The sequence below is a fragment of the Aedes albopictus genome, chromosome 3, assembly GCF_035046485.1.
Source record: "Aedes albopictus strain Foshan chromosome 3, AalbF5, whole genome shotgun sequence".
Lineage (NCBI taxonomy): Eukaryota > Metazoa > Arthropoda > Insecta > Diptera > Culicidae > Aedes > Aedes albopictus.
In genome coordinates, this window is record NC_085138.1 from 93,378,756 (window position 1) to 93,394,616 (window position 15,861).

General features: G+C 45.3%; 1 protein-coding gene across 1 annotated transcript; it reads left to right on the forward strand.

The window, feature by feature from the left end:
• The first annotated feature begins 8,315 nt into the window (after positions 1–8,315).
• LOC134290281 (uncharacterized) lies at positions 8,316–13,586 on the forward strand. The gene has a single exon (XM_062857381.1). It carries the CDS (start codon positions 8,316–8,318, stop codon positions 13,584–13,586), a length of 5,271 nt encoding a protein of 1,756 aa, XP_062713365.1.
• Positions 13,587–15,861: the final 2,275 nt, after the last annotated feature.

The following is a 15,861-nucleotide window of genomic DNA, read 5'->3' on the forward strand; positions in this document are numbered from 1 at the left end:
TCAAACAACTCAAGAACTGGTAATTGAACGACTGTAGGGTTAATTTAGAGTATTTCCGGCTACGCAGTCTTTAATAAGCTAACGACGTTTGTTGTTATCCCAACGTTTCGACGCTTGGTGGGCGTCTTCCTCAGGGGGTACTAAAATTTATATTTATTATTTGTTCGAATTAGTTATAAGTGGGAATGTTTGGTTTGTGTGACTTACAATACTTGTGTCGTTATTTGTCTGATGTTTTGTATACTAACACAGAAATAGCCAAGACATCGCTGATAGAAACGACAACAGCGCTAATACAGCATTGCGTAGAGACAGACCACAGAGTAAATCTAGAACAAACACAAATTATAGACCATAGCTACAGACATTCCACACTACCGTTTTTAGAGATGTGTCACATCACAAACACAAACCACACAGTCAATAGACGTACAGATATAGATAGACTCAGTGCGACATACGCAGCAGTGTTGCACGACATCAAAAGTACAGATGAGCGCAACAAAACTACTAGAACCAGTATAGAAGAGAGGGACTCAATTTCTCCAATAGGACATGTTAACCATTCCACAAGTTAAGAAAAGAGGGACTGAAAAATAGGGAAAAAATTGCGCCATTGCCAGTGTTACTAGTTGTGCGGTGAAAAAAGCTAAAGATTTCAAAGTGTAAGATTCAATAGTAGATTAATGTGAACTATTTTATAATGGAACACAATTTAAATTCACAGCATGTACCAAAATTCAACATACCCGACAGTTGGATTTAGACAAAACATTAGACAAATAACGACACAAGTATTGTAAGTCACACAAACCAAACATTCCCACTTATAACTAATTCGAATTCCCATCTGATGAATGCGTCAAAAACAAATTAGGCAAAAATGAAAACGACCGGATCCGTCTGTCTCGGATCCATTCTGATGACTGACAACAATGTAAGTCGTGAAATTTTAGGGCACATCATAAATAGAAGCCGTGCTTACTACAAGCTCTAGAAGAAACCGCGGTCAAAAAAGACATCCCTGCATCAAATGCACCATTTAAAAAACGCTAGTCCTCTACGGGAAATATTAGAATGTTTGATGTTTCATTTCATTTCATTCGATTTTACAACATGAATTTCTTGCTCGCAAAGTTGTAAGAAAGCTCCATACTGCTGACAACCTGTGTGACCCAGATTGAGCAAAACTGCAGTTACTGTAAAGTGGGTAAAGGTACCTTTACTCAAATCTGGGTAACCGATGTTAGTTGCAAAATCTGGGTAAAGGATACCCTGATTTTGACGTTCCTAATCAGGGTAACCTTTACCCATTTTTATATAAATGGGTTAGCAGACAGTATACGAATTCCGCCCAACATTTTTGTTTTGTCGAACAAAAAATAACAAGGTAAGTAATACACATAAGATTTATTTGTCTCATTTCTTCTATCAACTATAAAATAGGAATATCTATGAAAGAATTCTTTGCAAGAACGGCTCTTTTGATGATGAACTCGTTGATGAAGATGCTCTCGATTTGTAAGTGACACATGTAAATGTAGGATCTTCATGTAGGTTTCTCCTAAGCTGGCCATACCCTACAATTATATAAAAATATAATTAGCAATTACCTGAATTGATTGAATGATGAGCAAAGGAAAACATACCTGTGGCCATTGCAGAAGAGAAACAACCAAGAAAGCATCAAGTGTTTGATCCGTCTGCATCGGGCTACTTGGTCAACGTTGTTGCAGCCGTCAGTGAGTGCCTGAACAGATTTAGGATAATAAAACAATATGACATCAAGATCATGAACAATATGAAATACTTACCAGCGGTGGTAGATTTTGCCATCAAAAACTTCCAGAAGATCTCCCACATTGTTTTTTTTTTTTCAGATTCGATGCCGTGGGCAATGTGGAAATTTTGCCACGTCCCATGAACCCAGATGGGATAACAGTAACATGATAATTTGTGTTTCGAAAATTTCACATAGACTCGTTTACCCAGAATCAGAGTAAAGCTTACTCTTTCTATGTGAGATCGGTTACCCGGATTCTGACAACTGCTAATAACATGAAAATCCGGGTAGCATTGACCCAACCGATGGGTAGTTTCAGATAAGCGTGTAAGCAAAGTTGAAAGCGATGTAGGTCACTCGATGTACCAATCTTAAACTGTGTGGGTCATGCTTGAAGAGGACCTGCAAGCACTCGGTGTTTTCGAGCAACGCGTGCTAAAGACGATCTTCGGTGGTATGCAGACGAACGGTATGTGGCAGAGAGAGAGAAGGATGAACCACGAGCCCGCTGCACTCTACCGACGAACCCAGCAACCAGAAGGTGGCCAATGCCGGATATGGTGGGCAGGATATGTTGCCAGAATGCCGGACCGCATTCCTGAAAAGTTGGTGTGCGCTACTGATTCGGTTGGCAAAAGAAGGTGTATAAATTCAAACAAATGGTCATGCTGAACCACTCCATACTAATCCTTGTTGTACAGGGTGTGATTTGTAGTGTTGCATTAAGTTACTTTGTGATGAACTACATCAGCCAGGGAGCACGTGGCGGGCTGTTCTCTGCGTGTGGCATCTTCTAGGAACATGGAAGACCAAAATGTTATAGCGAAAATTTATTTCTTCTTGGGAGCCACCTTCCAGTTACTGAGAGTCACATTAGTAACCTAATCAGTATGTGACCTAATGACGCATTTATTTATACCCGCAAGTGCGTGGATTCGCAAATACAGAACTTTGCTGTGAATGACCTATTCAAGGTATCAAACAATTTGGTAAAAAAGCATTTTTTTATTGGAACTGCTATTTAAATTTCACTCCCAACACGGACACTTTTCCCGGTATGAGCTCGCTCCAAAACGGCATCATTATCGATTCCGAACGTACCAACCGCCGATGGGAATAAAATTGGTCACGTGCTCGATGGTGAAAGCAATTCACATTTAGCGAAAACAGTCAAATAAAAATAATAAAAATTCATGACACCTTCGGAGACCGACCGCGATGGCGTCGCGCAAGTGAATTGCGTTCTGTACCTTCCCACTGCTGTGGGGTATATTACATGGAACATTTCGGTGCGGGTGGACAGACGACCGTGGTCATTCAAACAGGGATTATCACCACTCGGACTGTGGTGCGTCGGAGGGAAGGTAGAGTGGGGTCCACACTGTGGAATTCGGAGGGAAGGTTATGACGATTGTGATGTTGGCGGGACAGGGTAATGAAAAAAATAATGGTTGGCTTGGCACCGACCACCACCAGTGCGCCTGCCAGATGATGAGTTGTCGTAAACATAACCATAACAATACGACGACGGGTGGAACACCGAGTGACAGACATTGTGCGAAATAAAAAGGAATTTGACTGTCGAACTGAAGTGTCTTTCGGAAGATCGGACAACTACTAAACCAGAATAAGGTTCAATTTTTTTTTTCTGTGCAGCCTGGGCACTGTTGTCTTTCCTTCGTACGTCCTGAGCATCTGTTTGCCAAGGAGGTGCGGCTCAAACAGCGTCTATTCTGGCCTCCACCATAAGTTATACCTAAGGTGACAGCCGTATCACGGTGGATAGACCCAAGCAATACGACTTGTTGCTAATCCAGTAACAGCAACCTTAGTGCAATTTATTCACTGTCCGTATTACGGACGACAGAACACAATTGCTTCTTCTTTGAAACCCCAAAAAGCGCAGATTCTGAATTCTTATGCAACATAAACGAGGAGGAATGATAAACAAGTTGGGAAAAGATTTTGTCCAGACTCGAACCATGGACACCAGGAGTATTATCTACTCACCTTACATACTACACCAAAAGCTCTGTGAGAGAATCGATGCTCAACACACCATAAAAGCTACTGAAGTTACTTGTTACTTTATTGCACCTTCTTTGTCACAAGTTAGAGAACTGTCAAAATGAAAAGACGTTCAAGTTTTCTGTAACGCATATGGAACCTGATCTGAACAAACAAACCAGAGTTAGATGTTTCAGGCATGTTACATAACACATTTAATGTAAGCTGACTGTATTTTCACTTGCGAACAATATGTAAGCTCCGCCTCCACAGATCGATGTCAAACACGTGGTAATTTGTGATTTCTTTGAAACAAAGCCGCAACTTTACGGATTTCGGAGTTTAAATGCAACTCAACTGACCAGATGGAAGTTTCGTGTGCTTCTAGTGCAACTCATTTAGACCAAAGCATAGAAAGCCACAATCTGCATGATGTTGCAGGCAGTGTTGTTGAGTTCCGAGAGAATCAGTGAGAGACACTGATATTTTGACGTAGGACTACGTCTCTGTTTTCTATACCCGGTGTCATTTCAAAATTTATGAACCCAAGAGCGTTACGTTTGAGTGAAAGATTTTAAACGGTCACAGTATCTTTCCCACTGAACGAAATGATAAACAAATCCCGTTATCCGAGAGATGAAACTCCCACGTTCAATTTGTAATATTTGGTGAACCTAAAAATCATTGATAAATAGTTGAAAAGTTGTTTTAAAGTCAGACATTGAAATCGCTGAAATCTATAAATATGGGTAGCGGACAAATTTTCTCGTTCAGTCTACCAACGCTCTCTGATTGGTGCACATCGTGCGGTGCGGTGGAGCTACGACGCAGGAAGGAATGCGATCATGCGAGAGCTGTTTGTCAGTTCCATTTCGACCACCGTCGAGGAGAGAGCAGTTCGCAGTTCGTTGATTTCGTTGGAACAACCAACAAAGGTGAATGTCACCTCCAGCTGAGCAGCGGCACATCAACCCAGCGACGACGCTCGACTATCGATAGCACCAGGAATCGCATCCAGGGCAACAAGCGGCGGGCCAGTTTTCGACGGCATCCAGCATTCAGCGCGGAGAAAACCGCGCGTGGCATGATGAATTCATTTCATTTCCTTCCTAAAATCGTCCATTATTCAAACGGTTCTTTTCAGGACCATCGAAAATGATTCCTAGAGAGTTAATTAGATAAATTTCCTCCATCGATCGAGGAAAGTGGTAGTGAAAGCTAATAGTGATAAATTGTATGCTTGGTGGTTGTTCAGCTACGGTGAAGCCGGTCATAAATCTCATCTCATCTACGGCAGCAAGCGGTGGGCAAATTCGCGACGGCGTCCAGCATTCAGCGCAGATAAATCCCATAAGCATTGCGTGGCGGAGTGAAATAATGCAAATTATTTGCCCATCATACGTCCCGGTCCTTTTCAGGACCATCGAAACTATTTCCATAATAGTTATGATTCGGATAATTTTCCTCCATCGATCGAGAAAACTGTGGTGCAACCAAAAAGTGAAAGATTGAATGCTTCATGGCTCAGCAACAGTTACGAAGCCGGTCACTGATGATTCCATCTGGAATTTAGTAACGCATTTTCCTATTAAGACCATTTTGAGTGAAACATTGTTTAATTCTAACATGTTTCGAATTAATATTTTGGTAACTTCATCCGTTCAAAGAAAATTTACTCATTTCTGGGTTGATTAATCGTTTGGTGCGTCTGGGTGCGTGCAGGCGGGGCATGCAAACGAAATAAACTGGAAGCCAGCCAAATGGGAGGAGCTTCATCTGCTAATCTAGGGGTATTAAAGCTTTATCCTCTGTTTTCTTACGTCAGTTTCGTTAGATCAATCAAGGAGGATGGAGGTGGATGTCACTTCCACAGGTGGCAGCTGCACATGAACTGCGTCGACTCTCGGCTGTTAGTACCAGGAATCTCATCCACTGAGCACAGCAGCAAGCGGCGGACCAGATTTCGGAGGCACCTAGCATTGAGCGCGGAGAAAACCAACACGCATTGCGTGGCATGATGAATTCAACAACATTGTTCATTATTCCAACGGTCCTTTTCAGGACCACAGAAAGTCTTTCCTAAAGAGTTAAGAATAAGTATACCTCCATCGATCGAGAATAGTGTTGTAACCGAAAAGTGGAAGACAGCTCCGTTTGTCAGCAAGAGTGAAGTCAACTACTAATTTTATCCACGGCAGTAAGCAGCAGGTCAGTTTTCGGTGGCCCAGCATTAAGCGCGGAGAAAACCAACACGCATTGCTTGGCATGGTGGATTCATAACCAAACGATTCTTATCAGGACCACCGAAAATGATAATTCATGAGCTATAAATCGGATATTTTTTATCAATCGATCGAGAAAAGTGTAGTCTCTCAGACTTCGACAGTTCCTCTGTGGATTTTGATCTGTCCATGAAGGATGAGATCACCGGAATACCAGAATCTTTTCGTTCCGTGTGTATTCCACAAATTTTTGCAAGTAAGTTCGGGCATGTTAGCGGGGACAGACAGTTCTTCACAGATGGTTCGAAAACCGATGATTCGACTGGTTTCGGTGTCTACAACGAATTTCATAGCGCCACCTTCATGCTTCAAAAGCCATGCTCGGTATACATTGCTGAGCTAGCGGCTATATACTACACCTTAGAGTACATTCGCACTCTCCCACCTGAGCACTACTTCATTTTTACCGACAGTCTAAGTTCTCTGGAGGCTGTTCGGTCAATGAAACTGATGAAGCACTCAGCGTACTTCCTGAATGGAATTCGCCAAGTCTTGAGTGCTTTGTCCAAACGCTCATACACCATCACCATAGCTTGGGTCCCTTCACATTGCTCAATTCCGGGTAATGAGAAAGCGGACTCTCTGGCTAAGGTGGGCGCTAGCGAAGGCGATATTTACGAGCGTCAAATTGCCTTCGACGAATTTTTTGCATTAGCCCGTCAGGAGACCTTGATCAGCTGGCAACACAAATGGAGAGATGGAGAGATGGGTAGATGGTTGCACTCCATCATTCCGCAGGTATCGAAGAAGCCATGGTTCAAAGGGTTGGATTTAGGCCGCGATTTCATTCGTGTAATGTGTCGGCTGATGTCCAACCACTATTTGTTAAACGCACATACCTTCCGTATTGGGCTCTCGGAAAGCAATCTCTGTGTCTGCGGCGTGGCTTACCAGGATATCGAACATGTCGTGTGGGGATGCGATGAGCATCGTGAAGTCAGATCTGAGCTGTATGAAACTCTCCGGGTCCGAGGAAAACAACAGAAACCCGTTAGAGAAGTGTTGGCAGGCCTTGATTTGGAGTACATGGATCTTATTTACCAGTTTTTGAAACGTGTTGATGTCAGAATTTGATCTCGTACGTTCCTTGTTTTCGTTGTCCGAAATTTGGTTTTGTTGTTCGCTCCCTGTCTTTCGTTGCCCCCCTTTCCGTTTGTCCTCTTCTTGTCGTTGTCTTCCGATAAAGCCCTTTCTGTTTAATCCCGTTACAGATCAGGACAGTCGGTCCCATCAAGGTTTTTAGTATAAGATAGCAAGTAATTTAGTATAAGTCCCTTAATTCCCTCCTTTCCAACTTTATATATTTGTTATCCCTAACCTCGAAACAGCCGCGAGTACTTCGGCTCCCAAAACTAACCTAGTATTAAGTCAGTATAAATTTAAAAAACAACATGTAAAATCAACATAAAAAAAAAATGTGTTCGTGCATCCACACGGAGAAACGAAAGTACCCGAAATGCACGAATGAGAAAGAAATCGATTATCGCGCCATCTACACGTGAGCAGATGAAACACGGGACCAATTCAACCCACCGTTCGTCGACACCGATAATGGCCCAAAAAAGGAGAAAAGGAGAAATAGCATGGCTGCACACCTTCTTCCGGGCACCTTGCTATTTAAGGGAAATCGGTGACATGTGTCATCCTCTTTTTTGCTGCAAGATTCATCCAGACGTCATCGAGTGTCAACAAACTGAAGAAATTAATAGTGAATTTGCATGAAGTTAAATTTAAGTTGAAATAAATTAAGTTAGTAGTGAGAAATTAAATCGTCTAAATAAAAGTTAACGCGTGTGATTACTTACCTGTGGAGCGTACCTATTGTGCTGGAAGAAGAACCTGGAAAGAAGAAAAGTTAGTGGTGATACTTACCGTTGAAACTTACCGCTGAAGATCCTGGAACCGCCTCGACTGGCCATCTCTCTCGTCCCGCTGCTCGCTGCGCTACTTGACATCTGGTCCTTCGAGCCGGATTACGTCGAAACTCCGTAAGTCCGGCAGTCCTGTGGCCACGAGTCGCCATCATCCGCTATAGTACCATCTGGAAGGTTCTAGAACGATCGACAACCGCCGCCATAGTTTCTTCGAGAATCGTCCGCCGTGCGACGACGACCCAGCTGTAATTGAATTTTCAAGGCAATCACATTGCCTCTAGCAGGTAATTAGTACTCCAAACTCCCTATTTCCCCACTCGTGTGTGCTACGCTTGTCCATTCGTTCCCAGAATCTCGTCAGTTGCTGTGATGTCCACCGAACGCCGTATCAAGACGCTCAAGATGCGGCTTAAGAGCTTGACAGCTTCTTTGAGCCTCATCATGACCTTCGTCGACGAATTCGATGAAGAGACGCAATCCGATGAGATACCCGTGCGCTTGGAGAGTCTCAACAGGCTGTGGATGGACTACGGCATCGCACAGAGTGAACTTGAGTCGCTCGATGAAAACTCCCTGGATGCCCACATTAAAGAGCGGACGACGCTGGAATCGTCCTACTATCGGATAAAGGGCTTCCTACTAGCCCACAATAAAGCTCCGTTAAACCAATCCGCTACGTCTCCCACTCATTCAGAGGCGCATTTCCCTATGTCCGCTTCGCATGTGCGATTGCCGGACGTCAAACTTCCGTTATTCGATGGAAAATTGGAAAATTGGCTGGTGTTCCACGATTTGTACATCTCGTTAGTTCATTCTTCCACCAGTCTCTCCAATATTCAAAAATTTTATTATTTGCGGTCGTCACTATCCCATTCGGCACTTCAACTCATCCAGTCGATTCCGCTGAGCGCCGATAACTACTCCGTGGCTTGGAACCTGCTACTAAAGCATTTCCAGAATCCAGCAAGACTCAAGCAGACCTATGTTGATGCACTCTTCGACTTTTCGGCACTAAAACGTGAATCGGCTACAGAACTTCACAATTTGGTGGAGCGTTTCGAGGCTAATGTGAAGATTCTACACAAACTTGGGGAGCGAACAGAACACTGGGACATCTTGCTAGTTCGCATGCTCAGCACCCGGCTCGATTCAACAACCCGTAGGGACTGGGAGGAACACTCAACGTCGCAGCAGACCGTCAAATTCAAGGATTTAACAGAATTCATCCAGCGGCGCGTCACCGTGCTTCAGTCCATGCAAGTAAAGGTCGTCGATACTCCGTCCTCTACCCCTATAAAAAGACCAGCCCAGCGTTCGGTTTCGAGTCACGGAGCCAGTCAGGTTAATCTGCGAAAGTGTCTTGCCTGTTCAGAACATCATCCTCTGTATTTGTGTGGAACCTTTTCGAAGCTGTCACTCGAGGACAAGGAAAAGGAGGTCCGTAGACATCAGCTGTGTAGGAACTGCTTGAGAAAGGGCCATCAGTCAAGGGATTGTTCTTCATCAACGAACTGCCGCAAGTGTCGGGGCCGGCATCACACCTTACTGTGTTCGAACAACTCAACCAACCAGCCTACTTCGAAACCAGCGGATCACCAGCATCCTAAAACCACCGAATCATCTCCAAGCCTTGAATCCCCGATTAACTCTGCCTCTGCAACAGTTGAGTCCATCAGTTGTTCTTCCGCCAGCCATCAACAAAAACTCGTCCTTCTAGCTACAGCCATGATTATCCTCGTTGACGACAGCGGCGCTGAGCACGTTGGGCGCGCCCTGCTTGACTCGGGAAGTGAGTGTTGCTTTGTAACTGAACGCTTTGCACAGCGCATGAAGGTCCAGCGGAAGAAAATCTATCTGCCAATCAGCGGAATCGGCCAATCGTCAACGCAAGCCAAACAGAAGTTTTCGTCCACCATCCGTTCACGTGTCGGCGACTACACCACCACTGTTGAAATGCTAGTTCTTCCCAGAGTCACTGTCGACCTACCTACCACGTCAATCGATACTTCGACGTGGGAATTTCCATCCGGTATTAACTTGGCTGATCCGTCGTTCGATAAAACCACCCCGGTTGACATCATTCTGGGCGCAGAAATCTTTTTTGAATTGTTCCGTGTCCCGGGTCGAATCCGCCTCGGCGAGCATCTTCCAGTTCTGGTAAACTCGGTTTTTGGTTGGGTCGTGTCAGGGAAGTCCACGGTTAGCGCATCCAGTCCGCCAGTTGTCGCCAACATTGCCACCGTCGCTGACATCCATCAGCTTATGGAAAAGTTCTGGAAAATCGAGGAAGATGACTCATACAAACCGTATTCCGTAGAAGAACAAGCCTGTGAAGAACATTTCTGTCGAACCGTAACTCGTACCTCTGAGGGAAGGTACATAGTTCGATTGCCGTTCAAGGAAGGCATCCTTGACCAACTAAGTGACAATCGCCGAACTGCTGTTCGGCGGTTCCATCTTCTACAAACTCGTCTGGTCCGTAATCCCGATCTTCACCACCAATACAAGGCGTTCATCGACGAGTACAACGATCTTGGACACATGCAACGCATACACGAATACGAAGAACCGACCACCAAGCGGTTTTATCTTCCGCATCACGCTGTGCTTCGCGAGGAGAGCTCCACTACGAAGCTAAGAGTTGTCTTCGACGCATCGTGTAAGACTCCTTCAGGGCCATCCTTAAATGACGCGCTCATGGTGGGACCAACCGTTCAAGAGGACATCCGATCAATCATTATGCGCTCCCGAAAACATCAGGTCATGATTGTTGCCGACGTGAAGATGATGTATCGTCAAATACTCGTTGATCCTCGTGACACGTCAGTACAGCTCATTGTGTGGAAGCCATCCCCGGATCAGCCAATGGAGACCTACGAGTTGAAAACCGTAACTTATGGAACTTCTAGCGCACCGTTCCTTGCCACTAGGGTGCTGATTCAACTGGCCGACGACGAAGGTTCCAACTACCCAGTAGCTGCACCTGTTCTTAAAAAGGATTTTTACGTGGACGATCTGTTTTCTGGCGGAAAAAACACAGCTGAAGCAATAGTCCTCCGCAACCAGCTAGAAGCACTCCTGGCAAAGGGCGGATTTCAACTACGCAAATGGGCATCGAACGACGAAGCCGCACTCGACGGAATTCCCTCTGAAAACCGAGCTCTAAAGAACTCTGTGGAGCTGGATCGTGATCAGGTCATAAAAACGCTCGGACTCTATTGGGAACCAGCTACGGATTGCCTTCGTTACAAAATAGAAGTTCCTCCTAATCCACCACATCAGCCACTCACAAAAAGGCGCGCTCTCTCTCTTATCGCTCGTCTCTACGACCCACTTGGCTTAGTGGGACCAGTGGTGACAACAGCCAAGGTGTTCATGCAGAAGTTGTGGACGTTGAAGGACGAAGAAGGGACAACATGGACCTGGGATCGAGAACTACCGAAAGAGTATCAGGATCAATGGGCCGACTACCAATCAGGACTACCCAATCTCAATAATCTACGCATCAACCGTTGCATTCTTCTGCCAGAAGCGGAAACCATTCAAATCCACATCTTTGCCGACGCTTCACAGTTAGCTTACGGAACCTGCGCCTACATCCGATCAACCAACGCTGCTGGAGTGGTAAAGGTGTCCCTGTTATCCGCCAAATCTCGAGTAGCCCCCCTTAAACAACTTAGCATTCCACGACTCGAGCTATGTGGCGCATTATTGGCTGCTGAACTATACGAAAAGGTCAAATCATCTCTCCAACTTGATGCCAAATGCTACTTCTGGCTCGACAGCACCGTAGCACTTTGCTGGATCAACGCATCGCCTTCTGCATGGGGCACCTTTGTGGCAAATCGCACGTCGAAAATCCAACTTGCCACTCCGAACTGCTCCTGGCATCACATCTCCGGTACCGAGAACCCTGCCGACTGCTTGTCCCGTGGATTGACAGCCGGAACCATCATCGACTTCGACCTGTGGTGGCATGGGCCGCAGTGGTTAAAACAACATCAGTGTCATTGGCCGATTAGTCACCCAGCATCCGAACAACCGTTGGAGGCAATGGAAGAAGCACGTCGGTTAGCAGCAGCGGCACCGTCATCTCCAGCCGATCCATCGTTCGTGGAGGAAGTCGTTGGCAAATTTTCAGATTATTCCCGTCTCATTCGAGTAATCGCTTATTGCCATCGATTCCTCCGTAATTGCCGAAATACTACCCGTCAACAAACCTCGCTTCTCAACATTGATGAGCTGATGGAATCTGAAAATAGCATCATTCGTTTAGTTCAACAACAAGCATTCAGCCAAGAATGGAAGCAGCTGTGGAACAATCTGCCGGTTTCGCCGAAGTCCCGGCTGAAATGGTTTCACCCGTTTGTTTCTTCAGAGCAACTAATTCGAATCGGAGGCAGACTGGGAAACGCCGTCCAACCATATGATACCAAGCACCAAATACTTCTACCACGATCGCATCCACTCTCGCTCCTCCTAATCCGCAACTACCACGAACGTCATCTTCATGCAGCTCCTCAACTTCTCCTAAGCATACTGCGGCAGCGGTACTGGGTCATAGGGGCCAGAAGTCTGGCCAAAAGTGTGGTCCACAACTGCATCGTCTGTTTTAAAGCCCGTCCAAAGCGCCTGGAGCAATTCATGGCGGAACTACCAGCACCACGGATAACAGCGAGTCGCCCCTTCTCTGTGACAGGAGTAGACTATTGGGGACCGATTCGTCTCAAACCAACACACCGCCGGGCAGCACCAGGAAAGGCCTACGTCGCTGTCTTCATCTGCTTCTGCACCAAAGCGGTGCACTTGGAATTAGTGGCAGACTTGAGCACCGCTAAGTTTATTCAATCCCTTCGCCGCTTCGTTTCTCGCCGAGGATTATGTGCTGACCTATACAGCGATAATGGGAGGAACTTTGTGGGGGCCGCAAATGAGCTCAAGCAATTGGTAAACAGCAAGGAATACCGGAAGGCAGTCGCCCAGGAGTGCAACGCTCATCAAATCCGCTGGCACTTCAATCCGCCTCATGCATCGAACTTCGGTGGCCTCTGGGAGGCCGCTATTCAATCAGCCCAAAAGCATTTCGTCCGAGTCCTTGGAACCAACACTCTACCATTTGACGATATGGAAACTCTTCTCTGCCAAATTGAAGCCTGTTTAAATTCGAGACCACTTGTGGCCCTTAGTGACGATCCGACGGACTACGAACCGTTGACACCTGGCCATTTTCTGACCGGATCTGCACTCAAATCAGTCCCCGATGTGAACTGTACCGAAATTGCATCCAATCGGCTCACCAAGTGGCATCATGTACAAAAACTGTTTCAGCAACTATGGAAACGGTGGCATTTGGAGTATCTTTCCACCTTGCAACCACGATCCAAATGGCTTTCTCCTCCGGTCCAAATTGAAGAAAATCAGCTGGTTCTTCTCTGTGACGAAAATAGCCCACCGATGAAATGGCCCACAGCACGGATTCATCAAACTCATCCCGGTCCGGATGGCATTGTCAGAGTAGTGACGCTCCAAACACCAACGGGTCGTTTCCTCCGTCCTGTAAACAAAGTGTGCCTCCTGCCAATCGCATCATCCTTCGACCAACGAACGCAGAAACCGAGCCAAAACCAGGATGCACAATAACACCATTCCATCTACCTCGAGAATTCTCCAACGTTATCAACCGCCTGCGAGTACCTAAAATGAAATAATTCAAGGCCTGTTATAAACAGGAACCAGGTAAGCACCTGTCCTTAGTGTTTAAATTTAGTTGAACCCGCTACCGGGTCTAATGTTTTGCAGAAATTTGTCGTCCAACCCGTAATGACGTCTACAAATCAAAACAACGAAGTTCATCGATCAAGCAGAAGGAATGACAGTTCATCGTCGAGAGTCATCGTCATCGTCGTCGAAAGGCTGTCAGAAACAACGTTCCTGAAGGGGCCAGTGTGTTCGTGCATCCACACGGAGAAACGAAAGTACCCGAAATGCACGAATGAGAAAGAAATCGATTATCGCGCCATCTACACGTGAGCAGATGAAACACGGGACCAATTCAACCCACCGTTCGTCGACACCGATAATGGCCCAAAAAAGGAGAAAAGGAGAAATAGCATGGCTGCACACCTTCTTCCGGGCACCTTGCTATTTAAGGGAAATCGGTGACATGTGTCATCCTCTTTTTTGCTGCAAGATTCATCCAGACGTCATCGAGTGTCAACAAACTGAAGAAATTAATAGTGAATTTGCATGAAGTTAAATTTAAGTTGAAATAAATTAAGTTAGTAGTGAGAAATTAAATCGTCTAAATAAAAGTTAACGCGTGTGATTACTTACCTGTGGAGCGTACCTATTGTGCTGGAAGAAGAACCTGGAAAGAAGAAAAGTTAGTGGTGATACTTACCGTTGAAACTTACCGCTGAAGATCCTGGAACCGCCTCGACTGGTCATCTCTCTCGTCCCGCTGCTCGCTGCGCTACTTGACAAAATGTAAAGATGATTTCGGCTCTGTTATGCCCAAGTGGCGCCCGAGCCTTCCAAATAAACGAATAAGAAAAAAAAAAAAAGTGTAGTGGAACAAAATAGTAAAGATTGAATACTCGTGCCTCAGCAACAGTGAAGCCGGTTACTAAATCTTATCCACGGTAGCAAGCGACGGGGCAATTTTCGACGGTATCCGGCATTCAGAGCGGAGAAATCCAACACACATTGCGTGAAATGGTGAATTAATGTAGTTTTCTTTCTAAAATCGCCCAGATTCCTTAAACAGGATTCATTCCATCGGTCAGGAAAACCGTGATGCAACCAAAAAGTGAAAGAATGAATGCTTGGTGCTCTTTTCGATGAAAATTTACTCATTTCTGGGTTGATTAATCGTTTGGTGCGTCTGGGTGCGTGTAGGCGGGGCATGCAAACGAAATAAACTGGGAGCCAGCCAAATGGGAGGAGCTTCATCTGCTAATCTAGAGGTATAAAAGCTGTGCCCTCTGTTTTCTGGGTGGAGGTGGATACAGCTGGCAGCTGCACATCAAGTGCGTTGACTCTCGGCTGTTAGTACACGCAATTTCATCCACTGAGCACGGCATCAAGCGGTGGATGAGTTTTATGTAGTGAGCGAAGATTGTATATCAAATTATTTATGTTTATCAGTACAGGGAATACTAAGTTGTCATATTTAGCATTCTATTCATTTTATGTTTAGTAGATTTAATGATGATAATGAAAAATAACCATTTAAATTATCATCACATCAATAAGTCGATCGCGCTATTTTGGTCAGTGTGTTGCGTGTCAAATAAACATCGCACAGCTTGCGTGGAAAGCTTTTGGTTTGGGCTTTTGAAGCCAAAGCTTGTCCGTGTCTGTTTTCGGTTCGAGTGCGCTCGAATGAACCGGGAGAGGGCAGCCGTTGATGATGTGATCGACGCGTGAAATGAATGGGATGAAATGATTGAGAAGTGTGCGAGAGGGAGATGAATAGATGGCAGTGTGTGGACTCGGCATCATTGATTGCGGGACATAAAGCACTTCAGTTTGTTAACTAAATTTGTGTCGGACGGACGTTTCATGCGCAGCGCGCGAGTGGTAGTTTTGACGAGTTCCGCGGTTCGTCGGATTTCACCGCAGAGCGCTAGAATACTACATGGCGCAGCCGGTGGGCTTTGTGTTTTAAAAGTGTTTGTTTTAAATAATGATTGAGTTAGATTTTGGAAAGATAAGATCCAGTAAATGTGTAGAGTGAATTTGTGGGGAAAAAAATGGCCAACCAGAAAAAAATACAGGACGCGGGTGCTTGCCAATAGGTGAAAAGGGACAAAAGTGGAAGGAAATTTTTGTTGTGGTAGGGTATATGTACCATTCCTTGGCCTAATTTGCAAGCCGCATTGACAATTTTGACCATAACTCATGAATTAATAGC